Genomic DNA, 24460 nt, shown 5'->3' with positions numbered 1-24460 from the left:
AGTGTACAAAGATAGTGACTAAATGTACTAATTAAAAAATGCTTTTTATGAGGAAGAACAACAGAATGTCAATATTGCAGGGTATTGAAAATAGATGGTAATTCATATTCTAAAACTTTAACTTATGGGTGAGATTAAAGCAAAAAATGTTTATTTGGTACAAAATTTATATTTTGATTAGTGCATTTCCTAATATAACTTACATGGACAGTTTAATTGAACACCATAAGTACACGGAACCTTGAGTAGGCATGAGATTTTGTAGGTTTGTCCAGAGTGATGCCCCGATAAATCCCACAGTGAGTTCAACAGGGAATAAAAAATAATTTGCAAAGCCTCCTTTGGGGAATGGTGAGAAAGGGGGAAAATTCAAGTTCCCCATGTGAAGAATTCCTGATATTCTCACATATAGTGGGGAAAACCAAAACAATAGGTCAAGTTCTCAATCTTGGGGTTTGTTCATGTGAAATTCACCCCTGCATATGATAGGCTAAGCTTACTTAAAATTAGGCCTAAGAGTCACCCCCAAGAACCTCAGATGTGGTCTCTCTTTCTCAACCAACACAACAAGCAAACTCACTGTCCTCCCCCTCTCTACACGGGACATGACTCCTAGGGGTATAAACCTCCCTGGCAACGTGGGACAGAGATCCTAGAATGAGCTAGGACTCAGCTTCAAGGGATTGAGAAAACCTTCTCAACCAAAACAGGGAAGAACGAAATGAGACAAAATAAAGTGTCAATGGCTGAGAGATTTCAAACAGATTCGAGAGGTTATCCTGGAGGTTGTTCTTACGTACTATATAGACATCATCACCTTTTTAGTTAAGGTATATTGGAGAGGCTGGAGGGAAGTGCCTGAAAACGTAGAGCTGTGTTCCACTAGCCATGTTTCTTGAAGACCACTGTATAATGATATAGCTTTTGCAACGTGACTGTGTGATTGTGGAAAAAAAAAAAGAACAGTCATTAACACGGGGCTAGGAGTGGATAGGGAATGGAAGAGTAGACAAGGGTGGCTTCTCAAGTTCTGACAATGTTGTTTTTTTATCTGGGTGTTAGTAACATGAGTGAGTTTACATTGTGAAAATTAACCGATGTGTACAATTATGATCTGTACACATATATATTATATCAATTAAAGATTACGTGAGAAAAAAGGAAAATATACTGAATTTCATATTGTGCTGGTTTGAAGGGAAGTATGCCCCCTAAGAAAAGCCATGTTTTGATATAAATCCCATTTCATAAAGGTAGAATAATCCCTGTTCAATACTTTATGTTTGAAACTGTGGTGAGATCATCTCCCTGGTTGATGTGGTTTGGTCAAGAATGGTTGTTGAACTGGATTGAGGGACAACATGTCTCCACCCATCTTGATTGGTTTATTGGAGTCCTGTAAAAGAGGAAACATTTTGGAGAAGGAGATTCAGAGGGAGCAACACTACAAAGCAGAGAGTCCACCAGCCAGCGGCCTTTGGAGATGAAGAAGGAAAACGCCTCCCGGGGAGCTTCATGAAACACGAAGCCAGGAGAAGAAGTTAGGAGATGATGCCGTGTTTGTCACATGCCCTTCCAGCTGAGAGAGTAGCCCTGACTGTGTTCGCCATGTGCCTTCTCACTTGAGAGAGAAACCCTGAACTTCATCGGCCTTCTTGAACCAAGGTATCTTTCCCTGGATGCCTTTGATTGGACATTTCCATAGACTTGTTTTAATTGGGACATTTTCTCGGCCTTAGAACTATAAACTAGCAACTCATTAAATTCCCCTTTTTAAAAACCATTCTATTTCTGGTATATTGCATTCTGGCAGCTAGCAAACTAGAACACATATCTAAGAAGGAGCAGAAATATTAGAACAGATAAATCCAAAATTTTAATTTAAAAAAATCATTTTAAAAAAATGAAAAGGAACATAAATGAAGACCAAAAAAAATCTATGAGATATACCATATTTACATGTGGGCTAATTTAACATTAAAATAACTATTCTCTCTAAACATATACATTCAATATAATTTCATCAGGACTTTTTGAAGACTTCAACTAGCATATTCTAAGGAATAAAGATGCATAAATAGCTAAAACAACTTTGAAAAGCAAAGGGGATTCTTTATCAAATATTAAAACATACCACAAATGACAATAACAGCAATATTTTTCTGCACCATGAGCAGACAGACTAATGGGATACTACAGAAACAGATCCATGCATATATATGGGAAGTTGAAGAATGGATTGTTTAATGAATAAGTGTGTTGGGAAAACTGGTTTGCTATAAGGAGGAGAATTTTAAAGTAGCTCTGATTCTCAAATCAAATAAAAAGTGAATGCCACAAGGTTGAAAGATCCAAAAACGAACTATAAAGCAAACAGAAGAGAATGCAGGAAAATGTCTTTGTGAACTTCTGGTAGAAAAGAATTTCTTAAACGAGATTCAAATCACACAAACTGTGTTAGTTAGATTTAGTTGTCAACTTAGCCAGGTGAGCATACCTAGTTTTGTTGCTGTGGACACAAGCCAATGGTACGTGAACCTCATCTGTTGCTAATTACATCTGCAGTCGGCTAGGAGGCATGTCTGCTGCAATGAGTGATGTTTGACTTAATTGGCTGGTGCCTAAATGAGAGAGCACAACGTAGCACAGCCTAGCAGCTCGGCATTCCTCATCTCAGCACTCGCAGCTCAGCCCAGGCCTTTGGAGATGCGGAAAGAAGTCACCCCAGGGAAAGTTGTTGGAACCCAGGGGCCTGGAGAGAAGACCAGCTGAGACCATCCTGTGCCTTCCACGTAAGAAAGAACCTCAGTGGAAAGTTAGCTGCCTTTCCTCTGAAGAACTAACAAAATAAATCCCCTTTTATTAAAAGCCAATCCATCTCTGGTATGTTGCATTCCGGCAGCTGGCAAACTAGAACACAAACCAAAAGATAAAAGACTGATAAACTAAAAATAAGAATTTTTGTTCATCAAAGTACAGCATGAACAAAGTTAACAGATAGATGATAGACTTGGAAGAAGATATTTGTCAAATATAGACAGAAACTAATAACTAGGATATAGAAGAAACTCTTGCAAATAATAGGGAAAAAAATGGCATGAAACCCATCCAAAAAATGGGTAAAGATGATAAGTAATTCACAGAAATAGAAACTCAATTGGCTAACAACTATGTAAAGCAATGGGCAGCCTCAATTAGTAATCAGAAAAATGTACATTAAAACAAATTACCACTTTATAGCCACCACATTGGCTAGTATTTTTTTAAAATACAACATACAAACACAAACATTCTTACCATATGATCATTCCATTCTTAGTATATAATCACTAATTCACAATGTCATCACATAGTTGTATATTCATCACCAAGATCATTTCTTAGAACATTTGCATCAATTCAGAAAAAGAAATAAAAAGAAAAAACTCATATATACCATCCCCCTTACTCTTCCTCTCATTGACAGCTAGTATTTCCAACTACCCAATGTACTTTAGCCTTTGTTTCCCCCATTTTTTTCTATACCCCTTACCACTCCCTTTCACTAATCACTAGTATTTCAATCTACTAAATTTATTTTAACATTTGTTCCCCCTATTATTTATTTATTTTTGATCCACATATTTTACTCATCTGTCCATACCATAGATAAAAGGAGCATCAGACACAAAGTTTTCACAATCACACAGTCACATTGAGAAAGCTATATTATTATACAATCATCTTCAAGAAACATGGCTTACTGGAACACAACACCACAGTTTCAGGCACTTCCCTCCAGCCTCTCCAATATACCTTAACTAAAAAGGTGATATCATATATTGGCTAGTATTTTTTTAAATTAGATAATACCAAGTGTTCATGAGGATATGAGAGAAACAGAACTCTACTTCCAAAGGATAGGGTAAACTCGTACAACCATTCTGGGGAGCAATTTGGCAGTACTTAGTGAAATTAAGTATATACCCTATGATCCAACAGTCCCATCCTGAGCACAGTTTCCAGAAAAATTCTTACATAAGTCCAAAAGAGTATGAATGAGTATATTCATAATACAAACAGTAAGGAGTTAGAAGCAACTAATGAGTTCATAACTAGGAGAATGGTCTGTAAACACAGGGATCCATACTATAGAATACTATGCTGCAGTTAAAAGCCATCAACTATGCATAAATACAGCCACATGGGTAGATTTTCTTTTAATAGATTTCTATTGAAAGAAAAATATTTAGAAAAAGGACAAGATCTATAATAGCAGAATACTGTCTTGTAAATTAAAAAGCACACACACACAAATCAACACTATAGAATTTATAAAGAAATATACCTATCTAGGAGACTTATCAAATGTTTCAGTGGGTGCCAGAGAGTGGGTGGAGTTGGGAGGGAGTAAGGGACTCATTATGAGGGAAAATTAAGTAAAATAAAACAAGAAGGGCCTTGCACATCCCACTGATAATAATGTGCTGTGAATGGATTAGAAATTTTGAGTAACAGTTCCTGTACCTGAATTCCCCTTCAAAAAGCTCACCTTTCACACAGATGAAGAAAACAGGAAACTAAGTTACATCTATGTAAAGTAACCTATAAATGATGAAAGTGCTCATTTGGTCTTCTATTGATAAAACTAACCTGCCCTAGTTATATCAAAAAGAAACTTGCTTTCACATGGATTTCATGGCTTCTCAGTTTACATATACCTGGAAAGGAAAGAGAGTTTGTGTATCCTTCCACATGAATCCTTGGGATTCTTTCAGACCTTCAGTTAAGTTCCTTTCAATCAATTCAAGAAGAATCAGCATGACCAAGCAAAGCAGGTTCCAAATGCAGGAAGCAGAAGCAAAATGATGCTATGGAGGTACCTTTCTGAAAAGTCCCTTCTGCTGCTGTGGGGCCTTGGGGCCACCCTTCAATGTAGGTGCTTGGCAACAAGTCTGCTGAGATAGGCTGACCTTCTAGCTTTTGTAGTCTCTCTCGTACAGCACTGGTCAGATCTACATAAGCCTCATCGATGCTGGCACGTTCAATCACAGCAAATTGAGACATTACCTCCATCACTTGAACACTGGCTTCCCGGTACCTAAGAAGTATAAGGACCATATGTGTAGGCAATAAACAGAGGCATCAGTGAGATTATTGACCCCATCTCCTCCCTGCCATAATGGAACAATAAAATAATAAATATAATCAGTGCAAAGTCTCCTTAAAAATACAAGTTGTTTGAAAGAGACCGTACGAAAGGGTCAATGGGCAGGCAGAAGGTCAACAAAAGAAGCAAAGAAAAGGAAGAGCCACAGAGGCAAACATTTTTAGTGTTCTAGCACTAGATGTTCTAGCACATCTGCATGGCAAGGATCTCTCTAAAGAGGAAAGAAATGCCTCAAGCTAGTTTAAATAAAAAATGTTACTGTAATAACCTATACCTTTCTATTTTCATATATCCACCACGCAGTCTTCTGCTTCTACTTTTGTCTTCAAATAAAAGGTAACTTATCTGGAAAGACTACCCTTATTAATGTCCCTAAGTATTTGGTCTTTCTCAGAATATTTCTCAATATAAAGTTACAAACTGAAATTACAGATTTTATACTTCAGACAGTGATGAGTTTGGTTAACACAAGAGCTGGTCCTTGCCATATCCCCAGCCCCAACCAAGTCTGATCACTTCTGGATATACTAACATTCAAATTATCAAGTTGAGGATAAGCATTAGCAATATAGTGGTATGTCTAGAAAGGTACACAGGAACTCCCCAGAGGATACCAACCTCACCATATACTTTCTATCCAAACCATAATAAGCAGCTTTTTGACCCTATATAGCTAGTTATCTATGGCAGTATGTGGATACTTTCTTCATTCTGCTTTGAACTTGCTATGGAATTTAAGTTCTGTCACCTTGTTGAACTAATTTAGCATAAAAATGGAAATATTTGTAACTCTTTACTTTTTTTATACTGTGAAAACTAGTATTATTACTACTCTAAAACATTCCCAAATCAGAGAATTATAGAAAGAAAACAAGAGAAAGATTCTGACTTCTTTTTCTTTTAATTATTATTTGGGTTGGGAAGAAGTCAGTTAAGCTTAAAGGAAAAAAAAAAAAAAGAGAGAGAGAAAAAAAGAAGTATACCCTTATGCATACAGAATCAGAAAAGGTTACTCTGTTGCAGTAGTGGGGTTTCTTCACAGTTTCCTAAAGCAAATTACTCCAAGATAGTTTTTAAGACTATAGGATAAGCTTTATACAAAGTACTTAGTGTATGCAAATTTCTGTGTATACTATCCATAGTGGTTTAAAGCTATTACCCCAGAAAAACACATTCTTTAGCTTAATCCATTCCTGTAGGTGTGAACCCTTGGACCTTTTGATGAGGTCACTACAGATAACATATGTCCCAGGATGGGTCTTAATACTTTTACTGAAGACCATATAGGAAAGATCACAGATAAGGAAGCCACAGAGGGAGGAGCCAGAAGTTGAAAGTCAAAGGAACTTGGAAGAGGGGAAGCCAGGAGAGCCCACAATGTATGTTACCATGTGACAGAGAAGTCAAGGACCAAGGATTATCACCAGCCAGCCCCAGAATGCCAAAGTCTTCTGGGAGAAAGCATTTCCAGGATGACACCTTGATGTTGGACTTCTCCTAGCCTCAAAACTATAAGCCAATAATTTCCTATTGTTTAAGCCAACCCATTGCATGGTATTTACTTTGGCAGCCAGAAAGCTAAAACACTATTTTTCTCTTTATAATCCAGTCTCTCAAATTGATTATTAAAATAACTTTAAATTGTCAGCTCTTATTGACTCTTTGATCTTTAAACTTACTCCTAAAATTTCTAAACCTGACTTTATTGACTTTAAGAGTAAAGCAAATGATACATTTCTAAGTTGGTAAGTGTGGCTTTTCAGAATCATTACTCTCAAGTCCAAAATATATGTTTCAGCGAAGTTACACTGTCAACAGGATCACAAAATGAATTCTATTCAATGTAACATAGCACATGTCCAATAACTTGTATTAATTCTATTTTAGAGCTCAAGCAATTAATCTACAGTCAAATTTGTCTTCATCTTTGGCAATAAGTCCAATATGGAGTTGACCTTTAGACTTTCAATGCATAGGTGAACTCAAGAATATCTCAAGTTCCAAGTCAAGCATGGTTTTTACAACATACCAAATGATAAAGGGTACTGTGAGAATGTGGATACTAGGAATCTGTAAGAATAGATTGGAATCCTCAGTCTATCACTTCCTATCTGTGTGAATTTAAATTACTTAATCTTTCTAATCCAGTTTCCTTATCATATGCTCAATACATATGCTCAATACATATTAGCTGTTAGCAATATCATATGCTCAATACATAATAGCTGTTAGGATTAATATAATGGCTCAAGCTTATATCATCAACCTCTGACTTGGTTTTGCCTATAAATGTCTCTTATTCCAAGGTTAAACTTCTAACATTTGGGATAGTGAGCTCAGTCCAAAACCAAAGGTAATCTCCTTTGAGATTGTTTAATTCTGGCAAATAATTCCAGATATTGCTATAGAGTAAGTTTGACTCAGTTTTCTAGAGTATAAGTTTGACTCAGTTTTCCCTAAGAAGTTTTTAATTTCAGAGTGAATTTAATTACTCACTTGTAACACTTTAAATTTTTTACTTGGAACAAAGGAAGAGGTATTAAGTTTAATTATAACAACCAATTTTTAAATAATTAAATTAACTGAAAGGGTACGAAGGGCAACAACTGTTATAGGTTAAAATGGCTTTGAACTGTTTATGCAATGCAATATCAAAATCTGTTTTTGTTTCATAGAGACAAGACAGATAACTGAAGGTAACATTTTCAGACATCTACACAAAACAGATTTGAAACCAGTTCCTAGTCTCATAGAATATTATTTCCAATTTTTCTACTCCCCTTAATCTTTTCTCCTTACTTGGAAAGGTCAGCTTTCCCACGAGACTCACGAACTTGTGCTATAAGAAGATCTGGACATAATTTCTTAGCATCATCTGCCCACATGCTTCTAGTGACCCCAAATGCACGAGCTTCGTAACTCACTGCAATTATTCTAAGGTTAGAAAAAAAGGAGGAACAGAAAAATATTATCATATGATCATAAGCAAAAAACAAATTAGAAATATAGTAACACAAATAGGCTGCAAGCATATAATAGTTTAAAAGTTCAAACTTTCTGGCCATAGATAACACCATTCAATCACAAACAAGCAGTTCAGAGATCTCAAAAATAGGACCTAGCATAGTGTCATATATTCTCAGAGATTAAAGTAGTAATCAACTTTATAACAGTAACAACAATACATACCCACCATTCTTCCATGATTTATACTGTACAACTGCACAAGGTTTATTCCTCAAATGAGGATTTTGCCGCTGCTCCACTTGAACAAAAAAACAGTCCATGTCCACCAGAGCAACTACGCGATCCTGTCCAGTCGCCATTTTTCTGTAAGATGATGCTTTATGGACAGTTAGAAAGGACAATTAATCCAAAATGCCATGGTAAACTGTATTTTCACTTTTCATCAATATATCAAGAGTATGGGAACTAACAAGAGAAATACAGGTACAATTTTTATAAGTTACTTAGTTTTAAAAGCCTTAAAAATACCCATCCCCCCAAAAGAATCAGTCATGACCTACTTTAAAAATAAAACCAAAAGACCCATTCCCTAAAAGAAATGAATGACATATTACAAAAGAAGAAATACAATAAGCACGTGAAAATGGAATTAACATAATTAGTCATGGGGAAATGCAAATTAAAACCATAATGTACATTAATGGGGGATAAAGTCAGCAATTAATTTGTGATATATATATAGCTCAAGTATAATTTCAGGGAAAAAAGAAGCAGAGAATGATATATAACAATCAAGCATTCATGTGAACTTTTTAAACTTTTAGTTTGAAAATAATTTTAGACTTACAGAAAAGCCACAAAAGTAATAGGGCTCTCATACACCCAGTTTCCCCTAGTGTTAACATTTTACATAGCCCAATTATCAAAACTAAAAAATGAACACTTGTATAACACTATTAACTCAGCCACTTTTTTTTTTTTTGGATTTTGCTAAAATCCACTAATGTCCTTTTTCTGCTCCCGGATCCAACCCAGATCCTACACTACATTTAGTCATTGAGTCTCCTTAGTTTCCTCCAATCTGTGACACTTCTTCAGTCTTTCCTTGTTATTCATGAGCTTGATACTTTTTTTTTTTGTATATTCATCACCACACGCATTTCTTAGAACATCTGCATCACTCCAGAAAAAGAAATAAAAAGAAAAAAGAAAAACTCATACTTATCATATCCCTTACCCCTCCATCTCATTGACTGCTAGTATTTGCATCTATCCAATATATTTTAATGTTTGTTTCCCCTATTTTTTTCTATACCCCTTACCACTCCCTTTCATTGATCACTAGTATTTCAATTGATTCATTTTAACATTTGTTCTCCCTATTATTTATTTTTAAACCATATGTTTTACCAATCTGTCCATACCGTAGATAAAAGGAGCATCAGAACAAGGTTTTCACAATCACACAGTCACATTGTAAAAGTTATATTATTATACAATCATCTTCAAGAAACATCGCTATTGGAACACAGCTCTACAGTTTCAGGCACTTCCCTCTAGCCTCTCTAATACATCTTAAACTTAAAAGGTCTATATAATGCATAAGAATAACCTCCAGGATAACCTTTAGAATTTGTTTGAAATCTCTCAGCCACTGACACTTTATTTTGTCTCATTTCTCTCTCCCCCCTTTCAGTTGAGAAGGTTTTGCTGAGTTCCAGCTCATTCTAGGATTTCTGTCCCATGTTGCCAGGGAGGTTCATACCCCTGGGAGTTATGCCCCACGTAGAGAGGGGGAGGGCAGTGAGTTTGCTTGTCATATTGGCTGAGAGAGAGAGGCCACATCTGAGTAACAAAAGAGGTTCCCTGGGGGGTGACTCTTAGGCCTAATTTTAAGTAGGCTTACCCTATCCTTTGTAGGGATGTTTCATAGGGGCAAACCCCAAGATTGAGGGCTTGGCCTATTGCTTTGGTTGTCCCCACTGCTTGTGAGAATATCAGGAATTCTCCAAATGGGGGAGTTGAATTTTCCCCCTTTCTTGCCATTCCCCCAAGGGGACTTACAAATACTTCTTTATTCACTGTTCAAATCATTCTGGGATTTATCGCGGCATCATATTGTACAAACCTACAAAATCTCATGCACTATTCAAGGTTCCATGTACTTAGGATGACCTTGATATTTTTGAAGAGTACTGGTCAGTTATTTTGAAATTCTCTGAATTTAAGTTCGTCTGATGTTTTCTCAGTATGTGGTTGAGGTTATGCATTTTTGGCAAGAATATCATGGAAGTGATATGCTCTTATGATGTCAATTATGATGTCTCATTATTGGTGTCAAGTTACTATTTTTCCTTTTCTAAGTAATAAATATTTGGGGATTTGAGATTATGCAAATATTCTGTTTCTCTTCAAACTTTCAGCCACTAATTTTAGCACCCATGACTAGATCTTGCCTATAATATGTAATCATTATTGTAGTGTTCTAATGGTGATTTTTCTACCCATTCATGTAAATTTGTCAACACAAAACAAAGCTAATGCTATCCACAGATATGCACACACAAACAAAGGCTTGGATGTTGAACCAGAAGAACACACCTTACATATTTAGAGCAGGCAAAGACTAATGTTAACCTTTAATATTGTTACTAACCTATAAGAAGGAACATAAACTAAAGCAGTGGCTCTCAAACTTCGTTGCACATTGGAATTATCTGCAGACCTTTAAATAATACTGATATCTTGCTTTAATTGGTATGGGGTGTGACTTGGGTATCATGATTTTTAAAAGCTCACCAGGCAATTCTAATTTGCAGCAGTATGGGAACCAATAACCTAAAGTATAGACACTTATGGAAACAAACACCAGTAATTCATGATTTAAATACAAGAAACACAGGCTATACAGTTGAGCAAGCACCCAACTGTATTCTAAAAAAAGTTTGTTAAAAATTAGCATTTACCTTGAAAAAAGTGTCATGCAACTACAAAGCTGGAAAAAGTGGAAAGAACCACAAAGAATTTAAAAAATCATAGTCAAGGTATTAATTCCTTATAAATTTCAACTGACCACTCACCTAAGATAGATAGAAGTTATGTTTTAAACATTTATAAGTGAAAGCCATAAAATTTCACATATCTCTTTACCTTGAAGTGGCTCTGTGTATTACTCCAACAGCTAAAGACAGACCTAAATAGTAAATGCAGTGATAAGAAACACATGGTAAGTACCATGTTACATTACAAATATTAGAAGTGGAGTAGGAATAGGAAACAGTAACTTAAGCCTTAGCCAAGATTTTACTGAGTCTATAAACACAAGAGCAGGTATGCAGACTTTCTTTTAACAGATAATGAAGCTGCTGAGGTTTCCGGTTTATGTATTTTGCTGAAGAAAGCCAAAGCTCTCGACAGACAGAAAATGACACACACTCTGCCAAAACCAACTTTTCGGAATAAGAATTAGACCACTTTGAAATCTCATATATAGTTCTTGGTAAATTATTGATACCACACAAACCTTCAACAATTGCAATTACTCATCTTTCACTATTTCGATTTATCCCGATCTGTATAAAACAAGTTTGGCGCCTGTCACATGATAACACAGGTAGGAAAATAAGCACAATAGGAGGACAATACCAGGGCCTTAACCCCGTTAGCATGTTTCTACTTCACGCAATTTCGGCCCAAGTTTGTCACCACCATTCCTATATTATAAAACCAAAAGTCAAGGTAACATGAAAAGTCTGAAATTAGCGTACTGAATGGTTCTACATTCTCTCACCAACGTGATAAACACTTGGCAAAACTGCCAACCGTAGAAGCCGCAGATGCTGGGTTCGGTGTCTACTGGAAAAGATGAAGAATCTTAGACTTATCCTGTCGCCTTTCTGGGAGGAAGGCAGTCGGTTTCAAGAGAGATTTATTCCCCGTAACTACAGAGAAACAGATCAAGGGTCGCAAAAGGATCCTTGCTAGAGTGAGAACTGGGCGCCAAGGACTGACAGCTAAGCCACAAATCCTTTTGACAGTGCTCAGATGGCGCGCGCCGGAGGGGCCGTTGACGCGCCTGCGCACCGGGCCCTTCCGTCTTCCGCCCCGCCCACTGAGGTGCAACCGTCACAAGGGAGCTGCCACTTCCGTGGGCGCGTGCGTAGTGGCGGGTCGGGCGCGTGCGCAGGGCCGGCCCCTTCCAGGCTGGAGCTTCTGTGTTCACGCTCCTCCTCCTGCTCCCCACCTCCCAGCTCCGCGCGGCCCGGTACCAGCGTGTGGTCCCGCCAAAGGAGTCGTCTGTTCCTCGTGCTCCTCGGACGGTCGTAGTGTGCGTTCGCGGGCGTGGCCTTAGCCATGGCGATGGATCAAGTGAACGCGCTGTGCGAGCAGCTGGTAAAAGCGGTGACGGTCATGATGGACCCCAGTTCCACCCAGCGCTATCGGCTGGAAGCCCTCAAGGTAGCCGGGGTACCGGTTCCCCCGGGGCTGGCTCGAAACCCCCCTCCCCAACCCCGACCTCCTCAGAGCCTCCCACAACCCGGTGATCTCCCGCACACGCGCCCCCTGACCCTGCCTTCCTAACACACTGGGGCCTTCCCCTCGCGGCCCTCGACTTCTGTCGGCGCCTCTCCCACCCCCGCCTTTCTGTTTGCAGCTCCTGCCCTTCACCCGGGACGCCCCGGTCCTTGGCTGCTTCTCATCTTCCCGCCACTTCCCACTGCCCTCTCCTCGCCCTTTCAGACTTGTCTTCACTCTTGTCTGCATCACGACCCTCTCGCTTTTCCCCACAGCAGGCTACACCCCATTTTCATCCCCTCTCCTTCCCGTGGCTCACCTGCTGAACTTGCCCTCAACAACAGTCCTATTCTTTATGGTCTTCTCTGTACTAGAAGATTTCCTGCTGATCCACTCTTTTGACCCATCCTAATGAGCCCTAGTGTCCCTTTACTTCTACATCCATATGCCTCTGGCTAACCATTTTCTGTGACTTGGACATTTCTAGATTAATTCTCACCGTCCTTTTTAGTGTGATATTCTTAGGCTATTTTGTGCAAAGTGAACTTCTGCCACCAACTTTGCATTTTAACAAGGGCACTTTGGTTTCCTGAAAGTAGTTTTCTGAGTTCCGGGTACTGTAGTCCTGGTATGGATTCATATGTTGCAATTTGGGAATGCAAGTACAAATGGCAATGCTAATACATTACTAGTTCATTGTTGTGGGCTATGAGAAATTCCCGTTTAAGAGAAACATTTGTGATGTACATTTTTGGGGTGGGGGAGGTGCATGGTCCAGAAATCAAACCCGGTGTCCTGCATGGAAGGTGGACATTCTAGTTGAGCTACGGGTGCACCCTGTGATGTACATATTTTAAGTGATGTAACTTCATTAAGTGTTCGCACCACTTGGAGGAAACATTGCAATATATAAATGTATGCAAAAGATTTGAAATTTTTTAAAAATTGGGTTCTTATAGTTTTTTATTAAGAAATATTTTAAATGGACGTGAAAGTGGAGAGACTACTACAGTGACCCTGCCTATAGCCATCATTCAACATTACTTAATCAGTCTTTCCCCCCCCCCCGCCCACCCCCCCACTGATGTTGAAGCAAATCAACATTAGTAAGACTACTATTGACCAAAGCATGGAAATCCTGGAACCATCAAAGTGAAAAGAATGTTTATTGGTTCTTTATTCACATAATAGTTTTTGCAACTTAAAAATACAGCTCAGGGTGGCATTTCCTAAGGTGATGTTTTTTTAGTACCCACTCTCTTCTTAGCTCCCAAGGGAAACGCTGACTTTTCTTTTTTCAGTTTTGTGAAGAGTTTAAAGAAAAATGCCCTATCTGTGTCCCCTGTGGCCTCAGATTGGCTGAGAAAACACAAATTGCCATCGTCAGACATTTCGGTCTTCAGATCCTGGAACATGTTGTCAAGTAAGGAGCTTTTGGACTCAAGTCTATGAGAGGACAAATCTTTATTTCTTAGATAACTTATGGAGATGCTTTTCAGGTGAATTTAAAAAACAGTCCCCAAGAAGAAAGGAATGATCTTCAAGAGGTTATGCAGAACCTCATGGGAGCTCTCATTCAGGACTTAATCTTTCTACTCTTCAGTTTATTCACCCATGAAAATGCCTGGTATATAGTAAGCATTCAGCGACTATTAGCTGATAGATGCTAGTCATTCAGCAGCATTTATTGAGCTCTACTATGCCAGCAGATCTCAATGCCTTTTTAGGATAATATGATGTGTAGGTAAATAAATCTGATTTACCTTTATTTTATTTTTTAAATTTGCATGCATTCTCAGAATGCCATATTCAAAGCAAGATACGAAAATAGCTGACAACCTTTTCTAACTTGAATCTCCTGACTACAACCCTTATGAGAAGAATTAGCTTTTAAGACTAGGCCACAGTTTTTCTGGAATTAGTAGCCAATAAATTAGAAAGTAAATTGTTGTTATCAAGATTGTATTTTCTGAAAAGCAACTGCATTTGCAGTTGTCCCAGATACATATTTGCCTTCAGTCTATCAATAAAATTATGAGGAAAAGCTGATTTGTGCATAAATCCTGTGTGGGCTCCAGTTAATGGATCTACATATGTAAAACTCTTTCCCAATAATTTTTCTTTTATGGGCATTTTCTTTAAATGTGGATTGATTTTGTCCATTCTTTGAAGGGTACAACATCAAAAGTATAATTTCTTACTGAAATTACCAGCATAATATAACACAGGAATCAAGGCTAGTCTCCTGAGGAGAATACTGCTAATATGGTTCTGTTGATTTTGTGCATTTTTGGTGGACAGGTTTCGGTGGAACAGTATGTCTCGATTGGAGAAGGTCTATCTGAAGAACAGTGTCATGGAGCTGATTGCAAATGTAAGGAATGGTTGGTTGGAAGACTTGTTTCCAAGGTAGTTTAGACACAGTATCACTTCTTCAATGTAGCATTTGTATAAAAATTCACTGGCTTTCTGTAGGTCAAACAGCATGCTTTGTACAGTTAATGTTAAATGTTACCTTCAAGGTATAAAGGACCATAATCACAAGAAATTGTAATGCACCATACTTCTCTTACTAGAGTTATTAATGCCTTTTGTGTTGGCGTCTATCTTTTTTGTTATTTCTTTTGTCTTTTTTTTTCATTCTTTCTGGTTTTTTTATTTTGTTATTTCTTTTTTTGCCTTTTTTTTTTTTCGTTCTGACATCTCTTTTTTAAATTATAAAGACAGGGTGGGTGAGATGAAATAGTTTCAGCAAATGAATGGTTCCTTAATCTAAATTAGAGTGAAACTCTGTCCATTTTGCTCTTTGTTTCTTTTTATCCCAAATGAAACTACTGTGTGATACCAGCAATAAAACATTCAGAATCAATTTAAAAGACTATGATTTTAAACATACTTAAAACCCACAGCCTTTTTTTTTAATTTTAATAAAGAGTATAAAAGATAGAATCCCTATTCTTTATTTCCAGTGAGAGTGTCTTTTATAGAAAAAAAAATTTCCCATCAAAATTATTCCTAGCTAAAACTTCTATTTTGCTAGTTCTGGGGAAACATTATAGAAGATATAATTCATTTGTCCCAGTATCATCAACCTACTTTTCAGAAGAAGAGAGACCCAGTAAAATAGTCTTCCTGTGTCTTCTAATACTAGAAAAATTGGTAAAATAATAATTGCACCTCTACATTTTCCCATTTTTTCATCTTTCATGTAGTCCTTATTTCCTTATCTCTATACTCTTCTACCTTGACCCTCTCAAAAAATGAATCAGTATTGTAATTTCTTCAGTTTACAAAGGAGAACTATGATGTCTTCCTTGCTCTGTGTGCCAGCCATTTTATTAGCTGATGTAACCCTCACTTAAGCTTTAGTGGGAAGAATAATTAGTGAGAATGCAGGACAAGTTACTCAGACATAAAGATCAGGTTTGTTCTATTTAGTTTAAAAGCAAGCCTTCTGGTGAGTTTTGTATACTTTCATAGCCCACTGTTTTTCCTGAAATTCAGTCTTGCAGACATCTTAATATATCTTATTCTTTTTCAGGGAACATTGAACATTTTGGAAGAGGAGAACCATATTAAAGATGTTCTGTCTCGAATTGTAGTAGAAATGATCAAACGAGAGTGGCCACAGCATTGGTCTGACATGCTAATAGAATTGGACACTCTTTCCAAACAAGGGGTATGAAATACAGATACATCAATTTGGTATACTTTCATTGGATCTTCAGATTTTTTTCTTAAATCACTTTTCTTTTTTTTTTAGTCAACAGAAAATAGCCATTCGGCGTGCCTATAACAAAAAAAGATGTTTTAGTTTAACTAGCCTCTTTCTATTGTACAGGAAACACAGACAGAATTAGTGATGTTCATCCTTTTGCGACTAGCAGAAGATGTAGTGACTTTTCAGACACTTCCCCCTCAAAGAAGAAGGGATATTCAGCAAACATTAACCCAGAACATGGAAAAGATCTTCAGTTTTCTACTTAACACACTTCAAGATAATGTAAACAAGTACCAACAAGTGGTAAGGAATACCCCACCCCAGAAAAATTCTACTTTCTAATATGAGTGGGTTATTCCCTTTGTTTCTTTAAAGTTAAAATAATCATTATTAAGAACTAGTGTGTTTTAGTTTGGCAAAAGAAAAGGCTACTTTATAAACAAAACAGACTGGGAAATGACAGAAAAAATTGAAACTAGTTTTCCAACAAATTCAGTTCAGTGTGTTTCCAAGTCCACTAGAAAAAATAATTCCTTTTATAGTAAGAAAATTCTTCAGACAGTATAAAAATAAAGAGTAATTCTTAGTATTTCAAAACTTAGGTTTCTGATGGTTGGTCAGGGTAGTGGTTCTGTTAAATCGTGATGTCCTGTTTAGTCCTGGTCTCTAGCAGTGGACCAACTCGTGCCAAGTTTATAAATCTTGACTGTTGTGATCCCTGGTATTTTTATTCTTCCTGTTGAGATTTTTCTTTTATAAAAAAGGGCAAGTCAGGCACTGTTTTCCAACTATTATGATTTCAGCAGAGGCCCTTCAGAACAAGGCAGTTTGAAAGTTAATCTACTCAGTTCTTAACTGAAGGTGATCTTGCCCCCAGTACTCATTTGGCAATGTCTGGAAATATTTCAGATGTCACAGTTGGGAGGTGCTACTAGCATCTGGTGGATAGAGACCAGAGATGCTCCTGAACATCCTATAATGCACAGGAGAGCCCCTTAAAACAAAGGATTATCCAACCAAAAATATCAGTAGTACTGAGGTTGAGAAATCCTGATCTAGCATTCTCATAAGTGCTTATTTCACAAAATAGGGTTCATGAAAATTGGTTACTTTTTTATGCCCTTGGCAGCTTCATTAGTTCTGTTTTCAGAGAAGAACTAGGTACTAACTGAACTATCTGTCAATAATGAGGTAAGCATACTATGAGCTGTTAGGGTTGGATGGAACTCGTAGTGAGTCCTAATGTATGCCTTATGCATGCTTTGACACTTCATGTATTAAAACAACCATAAGAGTCAGAAAGTATTATCTCCATTTTACAGATGAGAAATCCAAGTCTCAGAGAGCAATTATTGAAGATCCTCTGTCTAATCAGTGGTTGTACTGGAATCAAGCCCCATTTGTTTTGCTATAATATACTCTTTCACCAAAACTCTTAAAAAGAAAAGATCAGGACAATATTTGCATTTAAAAACCTAAGTGTATAAGAAAAAAAGTCAATTGTAATAATAAATGTACAGCTATATGATAACATTGTCAACCATTGATCGTACACTTTGGATGATTACATGGTATGTGAATACCATGTAATCAATACCATGAAATCAATAAAAAATTAAATTAAAAACCTAAGTGTATTGGGGGAGGGATATTCTTTTCATTTTCCCCAATTTAACCCCTAGGAGAAGGAACACTGTAGAGGGGACTCTTCCAAACTTATTATGTGGGCCAGCTGCTTGGGGAAATGGTCAGAAACTCACGTGTGTTTTATTTCTTAGTTGAGTTATTAAAGCTATCAGATATAGGACAGTTTTTCCTAAAATGTATTTTATAGTTGCTAAAAATAGCAACTGGCTGAGATTCAGGATCTAGGGATTGAGAAAAACTCTAGAATGAGCTGAGACCCAGCATCAAGGGATTGAGAAACCCTTCCTGACCAAAAGGGGGAAGAGTGAAATGAGACAAAATGTCAATGGCTGAGAGACTCCAAACAGAGTCGAGAGGTTATCCTGGAGACTATTCTTAAGCATTAAGTAGATAAACACCTTGTTAACCAAGATATAATGGAGAGGCTGGAGGGAATTGCCTGAAAATGTAGAGTTGTATTCCAGTAGCCACATTTCTTGATGATGATTGAATAATGATATAGCTTTTACAATGTGACTGTGTGAGTGTGAAAACCTTGTGTCTGATGCTCCTTTTATGTACCTTGTCAACAGATGAGTAGAACATATGGAATAAAAATAAATAATAGGGGGAACAAATGCTAAAATAAATTTAGTTTGAAATGCTAGTGATCAAAGAAAGGGAGGGGTAAGGGGTATGGTATGTAAAATTTTTTTTTCTGTTTTTGTTTTATTTTTCTGTTGTTTTTTTTAATTTCTTTTTCTGAATTGATGCAAATGTTCTGAGAAATGATCATGATGATGAATATGCAACTATGTGATGATATTGTGAATTGCTGAGTGTATGTGTTGGGAATGTTTGTGTTTCTTTCTTGTAATTTTTTTTTAATTTATAAAAATTTTAAAAAAAATAGCAACTGGATAGTGGTGGTGGCTTCAGTAAATATATTTTCTTTATCAAGGCAGAATCCTTTTGATTGGAAAGGTTAGAATTCCACAGGAAAGGAAGTTGTTCGCTCTGCAGGTTGTCAGTCTGAGTATCATCTGCATAAGATGAATTGAGAAATTACTCTTAGGAATTGATGAACACTGATATGGAAAGCTAGAGGGGTTTTCTTGGGAAAGTTAGGACCTGTAGAGTATCACTATAAACATTATTATATTTGCATTTTAAAGTTAAATGACTGTGCATTTTATAAGAAAAGCACTGCAGCCATGTAACACTAAGCATAATTTGTTCATGGTTATATTATTTAATGAAACCCATTGGTTTTAAAGTACTTGCAAATTATGAATACTTAGATGCCCTAGAAATTTAGCCAGTAGAGCATGGTGCAGGGCAGGATTTTACTTTGAACTTTTCAGTTTGCTTGTAGTTCCTTCTCTACTTTTGTTCCTTCACTTCCCCAATTGGAGAATGGTTCAATGATAAACAAAGATGGGATGAGTAGGCTCACTCTCCTGTTGCGTCACTCTGGCTCCTGCACTGGTCCTGGGGGAGCTTGGAGGATCAGAATGGGAATGAGGATTCATTGGAGCAGAAGTTAAGGCTAGACGTGGCTGTTGTCACTTTTTCCTTGGAGAGCATCAGTAGATGCTGGTGAGAGGGTTGTACTTATCTCTGTTCCCTTAATTCATGTGCTGACCTCTAAAAAAGCTTAATACCTGTTCGTCATAAAATAATTTTTTTGCAAGTTGAGAAGAGTTGCTGTAAAACAAATGCTTTATGATCCCAATTGTAGTACTTCACAAGTTATTTCCCTCTTGTATTATTTCTCCTTCAGCTGTCTGTAGGATTACTCTTAAATTTTAGTTTCAGAAGGTGTACCTGGATAAAATATTTTTAAATGCTTATGAATTATAAACATCATATGGTATTATTATAGAACTTGGAAGATAAGGATAAAAATCAACCACATGGGTGCATGGGTGGTGCAGTGGTAGAATGCTCTCCTTCCATTCAGGAGACCTGGGTTCGATTCCTGGACCATGCATCTGAAAAAAAAAAAAAATCAACCACAATTGTACATCTACTGAACAGCCATTATTTTGATGTTTCTAGTGTTTAATATTTTTAGTTGCATGGATTTCCCATAGTTATATACTTATGAATTGTACGCATAAGTTTCTTGATATTTTACATTAACATTGTATTTTTTCAAGACATCTTTGTCACTTTCTGTTTGTTTTGGGGGTTAATGCTGGGTTTGTTGTTGTCAGTTATTTCTTTTAATATGGAGCAAGTGGTAATATTTTGCCATTTTGTTTTCTTTCGTCACTAACAATGTTGAATTCTTATTTGTTCATCTGATTGTATTACTTTGTACACTATATGCTTTGAGACTGACTTTGTGCATTTTAATCTTCTGTTAAATTTGTATAAGCTCTTTAAGTATTAACTTTTTATTAGATTACTAAAATACTTTTATTAGATTACTAATAAAACCTGTCTTCCTTGGGGAAATAGCCATTAAGGCATTCTTACTAAAGTTGTATTATTTTCCAAGATTAAAAGGTGCTTCTGTAGTTGAGAATCATTATTCGATGGCCTTGGTATAGGCAGGAAAGGTATTAGATAGTCTTTTGCTCATTAAAAATATTGGTTTCTTATATTTCTTTTCTTTCAGAAGACCGATACTTCTCAGGAGTCAAAGGTAAGTGCTTTGTGTATAGAATTGAAAAGACTTTTTAGAGGATTTCAAGTAATACATATTACCTATCTGTGGAGGGTGACCTTGGCCTTGGTTTCTTTGGTCACTAAACTGCAGTAGGAGATAACATTACAATATTTGGGATTTCTTGAAAGAGATTCAATGGGTACACATGCCATTATGGTCTTTATTGATGGATAATGAGAATGACATTATACAGGAAGTAACTATGTATCAGAAGGAAACCTCCAAGTCTTCTATCACAGTGTATATGAGTGTTTATTTTTCAATCATTTTCTTTTTAGAATTAAAAATAGAAGAAGCTCAGACATAGCCATAACTTCCTTGTCTCGTAGTGAGGATTTAATGGTCAAAAACTTATTTTCTTCTTATGCAGGCCCAAGCAAACTGTCGAGTAGGCATTGCAGCTCTGAATACTCTAGCAGGCTACATTGACTGGGTATCTATGAGCCATATTACTGCTGAAAACTGTAAACTCCTGGAGATGCTGTGCCTACTTCTGAATGAACAGGAACTTCAGTTGGGTGCAGCTGAGTGTCTTCTCATTGCAGTCAGCAGAAAAGTAAGTTACCACTTTGCCTGGTGACTGTTCTGTCCTCAGAGTCTCTGGTGTGTGTGTGTGTTTAGTTACATGTGCTAGCAAAAATACACTGAAGCATTTAAAGGTTTGAGGTTTTTTTTCACTTAGAGGCTTACTGCCTATTTCCAATCCCTTTCTGGATAATAGTTTGTCAGAGTTCTTGGGATTCATTGGCAGAATATATAGAGATTTGTCCAGCATTTTGATTCTTAAATAGCCACAAGTCTTGGCATTTCACACTTGAGATAAAAGTGATGTTAATATTTAAAACTCAAATTTGTTATGTCACATACTTAGATGTGACTGCAGTGGCATTATATCTTTCTTGGTTAACAAGGGGGACCATGGCTTTTCTCTGTAAGGATGTTATCTGTGAATGTAATTTAGGTTGCTGTCGTGTCAACATCATTACCTAACACATGTAAATATATAAATGTATCAGTTTGGTTTTAAAATGGTTAGCTCTCATATACCCCATTCAGCTCTGGGGTATATGAGATATTATAAAGTCAGTATAGTTGGTTATATATAGAAGAGGTCAGTAGTATAGTTTGTATGTCCTGTATTTCCCTAAAATTGAATCTAGGGCAAGTTGGAAGACCGGAAGCCCTTGATGATCTTATTTGGAGATGTTGCCATGCATTACATCCTCTCTGCTGCACAGTAAGTATCTTTACTTTTCTATATAATTTTCTAATCTCTTGTCTTTTTATATCTTATATGGATACATATGCAGTTCCTACCTAAATACCTACAGTCCTTCTGTGGTTAACAGTCTGAACAGAACTGTTCCACCTTTTTGAAGACCTTATGCAGGGAAACAAATTGTAGCCACTGACGCCAGGACCCATTCACTTTCACATTTCTTCCCAAGCAACCTCTTGATTCTCTTTTTCTGCTTCCAGTGACCCATGGGTCTCCTAAGTAGTTTTGGTGACCAGGCCAGAGAATGCTCTGCTCTGCTGGACCAGAGGCTATCCCAAGGCCTGCCTTGTATGCACAATTCCAGACACTCTGCCTTTCTCTCCTCCTCAAAGTAATCAGTGCCTGGAGTGCTAAGGCTCTTGAAAGCAGCAGGGAACAACTAAGAAAATGCATGCATAAAACCTGTAAATACATCCTGTTTCCTTGAATAATGGCTTATGCTTCTTTTCTTCTAATTGCTCTGGAAAATATTAAAGCATTTCCTAATATGTTTGACCAGGGAGACAGGTAGAGTAGAACTGTGTGTTGCAAGTAGTTGAAGCTGATTCAACAGCTTCCTTTCAATACCCTTCCCTTACTTTGGCCCCAAGGACAAATAAAAAACACATACGTTTTTCTTAAAATCATTTGCCATCTATTTTAATATAGCATTTATGATGGCTTTCTTTCATATGGAGACTGCAGCTCTGTTTTTAATGAATCCTGTTAATTAAATTAATAACTTGTCTTTTAGGTAGTTTTTTTTTAGCTCTGTGGAAACCATGACATTGACACTGAGGTGTTCCATCTCCATTTGTGGTTAGTTAGTACAGCCATAATTGAAACTCAGGTAGTTAGGTTCTGGAGCCCACACTGGAAACTATAACACCATACTGCCCCTCAACCTCACTGGAGTCTAGGTCTTGCTTACTACAACCCTTTTTGGTGCATGCACCAGGAATCAAACCCAGGTTTCCCTCATAGCAAATGAAAATCCTACCACTGAACTACCTGGGTACCCCCACAAAACCTACCCTTTTTATGTTACTCTGTTGCTTCCAAAAGATTGTTAATGCAACTGCTGTTCACACTAGTTATTATTAATCCCTATTTGTGTGAATAGTCCTACATCATTTCAGGTCAGGTTTTGCCACCAGTAAGTTAACATTTTTTTTTTTTAATTTAGCAGAGTTATTTGGGTTCCAAATAGCTTATGGATTGCAGACCTGAACTAAGTGACTTAGTAAAATGAGATGCAAGGTCATATTTTCTTTACATTTTTTAAAAATTTATTTATTAATTAAAAAATAAAGAAACAAAATAAAACAACATACATAATCAGTAATTCACAATATCATCACTTAGTTGCATATTCATCATTTCTTAGAACATTTGCATTAATTCAGAAAAAGAAATAAAACGAACACAGGAAAGAAAAAAAAAAAGATTATACCTACCATACCCCTTACCCCTTGCTTTCATTGATCACTAGCATTTAAACTAAATTAATTTTAGCATTTGTTCCCCCGTAATTTATTTTTATTCCATATGTTCTACTCCTTTGTTGACAAGGTAGATAAAAGGAGCATCCGACACAAGGTTTTCACAATCACACAGTCACATTGTGACAGCTGTATCATTCAATCATCCTCAAGAAACATGGCTACTAGAACACAGCTCTACATTTTCAGGCAGTTCTTTCCAGCCTCTCCATTACATCTTGAATAACAAGATGATATCTACTTGATGCATAAGAATAACCTCCAAGATAACCTCTCGACTCTGTTTGGAATCTCTCAACCATTGACACTTTGTCTCATTTCCCTCTTCCCCCTTTTGGTTGAGAAGGTTTTCTCAATCCCTTGATGCTAAGTCTCAGCTCATTCTAGGGTTTTTCTCAATCCCTTGATGCTGAGTCTCCATTCATTGCAAGGTCGTATTTTCATTACAGTCCTTTTTATTTTGTCCATGGCCTAAGGAATTGTTACATGCTCCCCCACAGATGTCTCTTAAATCCTCCCTGGGTATCAGCTGATGTTCTTTTGTGCAGCTGCATATATGAATATATGCATTGTTTTACACAGTTATGCTCAAAGTTTCCATTAGCATCCCCAAATATCCAGACTATATGAATATTCAGAGTTAGATTGTCTCTGGAGGAATGAGAGTGCTTTGAATCATATTCCTCATCAATCTTTTAGCATGTGCTTTTTTAATTTTTATTTTTAGCTTTAATAAGCAATTGAAATTTGATTGTTGAGACACAGACCACATACAGCCCCATTTAATGGGAATCTCATGCGTTCTTTGATGTGCAGCTAATCACGCTATTCTCTCACCTTACAGGACTGCGGACGGAGGAGGCTTGATAGAAAAACACTATGTCTTCTTGAAGAGACTGTGTCAGGTGTTGTGTGCTTTGGGCAGTCAGCTCTGTGCATTACTGGTGAGCACTTTCTAGAGGGCTTCAAGGCCATTTGGTTAGAGCATTTAGAGGGTCATATATGTAAAGGAGTGGCAGATGCCATTGATTTTACATGATGTGGC

The 24460-nt window shown here is 37.0% G+C and overlaps 2 protein-coding genes across 7 annotated transcripts in view; one reads left to right on the top strand and one right to left on the bottom strand.

Moving 5' to 3' along the window:
• Positions 1-12234, bottom strand: part of POLH (DNA polymerase eta) — a 59958-nt gene extending 47724 nt beyond the window's left edge. The window contains exons 1-5 of one of the 5 annotated variants that reach the window (XM_077161884.1): positions 11884-12234; positions 11267-11309; positions 8339-8492; positions 7949-8083; positions 4863-5080 (exon numbers count right to left, since the gene is read on the bottom strand). In XM_077161884.1, coding sequence (XP_077017999.1) covers positions 4863-5080; positions 7949-8083; positions 8339-8475 — 490 coding nt within the window. In that variant the 5' untranslated portion in view covers positions 8476-8492; positions 11267-11309; positions 11884-12234. Of the gene's footprint in view, positions 1-4862; positions 5081-7948; positions 8084-8338; positions 8493-11266; positions 11310-11883 lie in introns of those variants that run through there. The other 4 variants (XM_077161885.1, XM_077161883.1, XM_077161882.1 and 1 more) reach the window with 4 other exon arrangements.
• Positions 12235-12275: 41 nt separating this feature from the next.
• XPO5 (exportin 5) overlaps positions 12276-24460 on the top strand; it is a 79071-nt gene continuing 66886 nt past the window's right edge. Inside the window, exons 1-9 of one of the 2 annotated variants that reach the window (XM_077161880.1) lie at positions 12276-12574; positions 13933-14054; positions 14933-15005; positions 16173-16310; positions 16473-16655; positions 20605-20631; positions 21026-21211; positions 21816-21892; positions 24260-24359. In XM_077161880.1, coding sequence (XP_077017995.1) covers positions 12470-12574; positions 13933-14054; positions 14933-15005; positions 16173-16310; positions 16473-16655; positions 20605-20631; positions 21026-21211; positions 21816-21892; positions 24260-24359 — 1011 coding nt within the window. In that variant the 5' untranslated portion in view covers positions 12276-12469. The remainder of the gene's footprint in view (positions 12575-13932; positions 14055-14932; positions 15006-16172; positions 16311-16472; positions 16656-20604; positions 20632-21025; positions 21212-21815; positions 21893-24259; positions 24360-24460) is intronic. The other variant, XM_077161881.1, reaches the window with a different exon arrangement.

Source organism: Tamandua tetradactyla, chromosome 5 (genome assembly GCF_023851605.1).
Source record: "Tamandua tetradactyla isolate mTamTet1 chromosome 5, mTamTet1.pri, whole genome shotgun sequence".
NCBI lineage: Eukaryota > Metazoa > Chordata > Mammalia > Pilosa > Myrmecophagidae > Tamandua > Tamandua tetradactyla.
The sequence above is the reverse complement of the archived record's forward strand: the minus strand, read 5'-3'. Positions and strand labels throughout refer to the sequence as shown.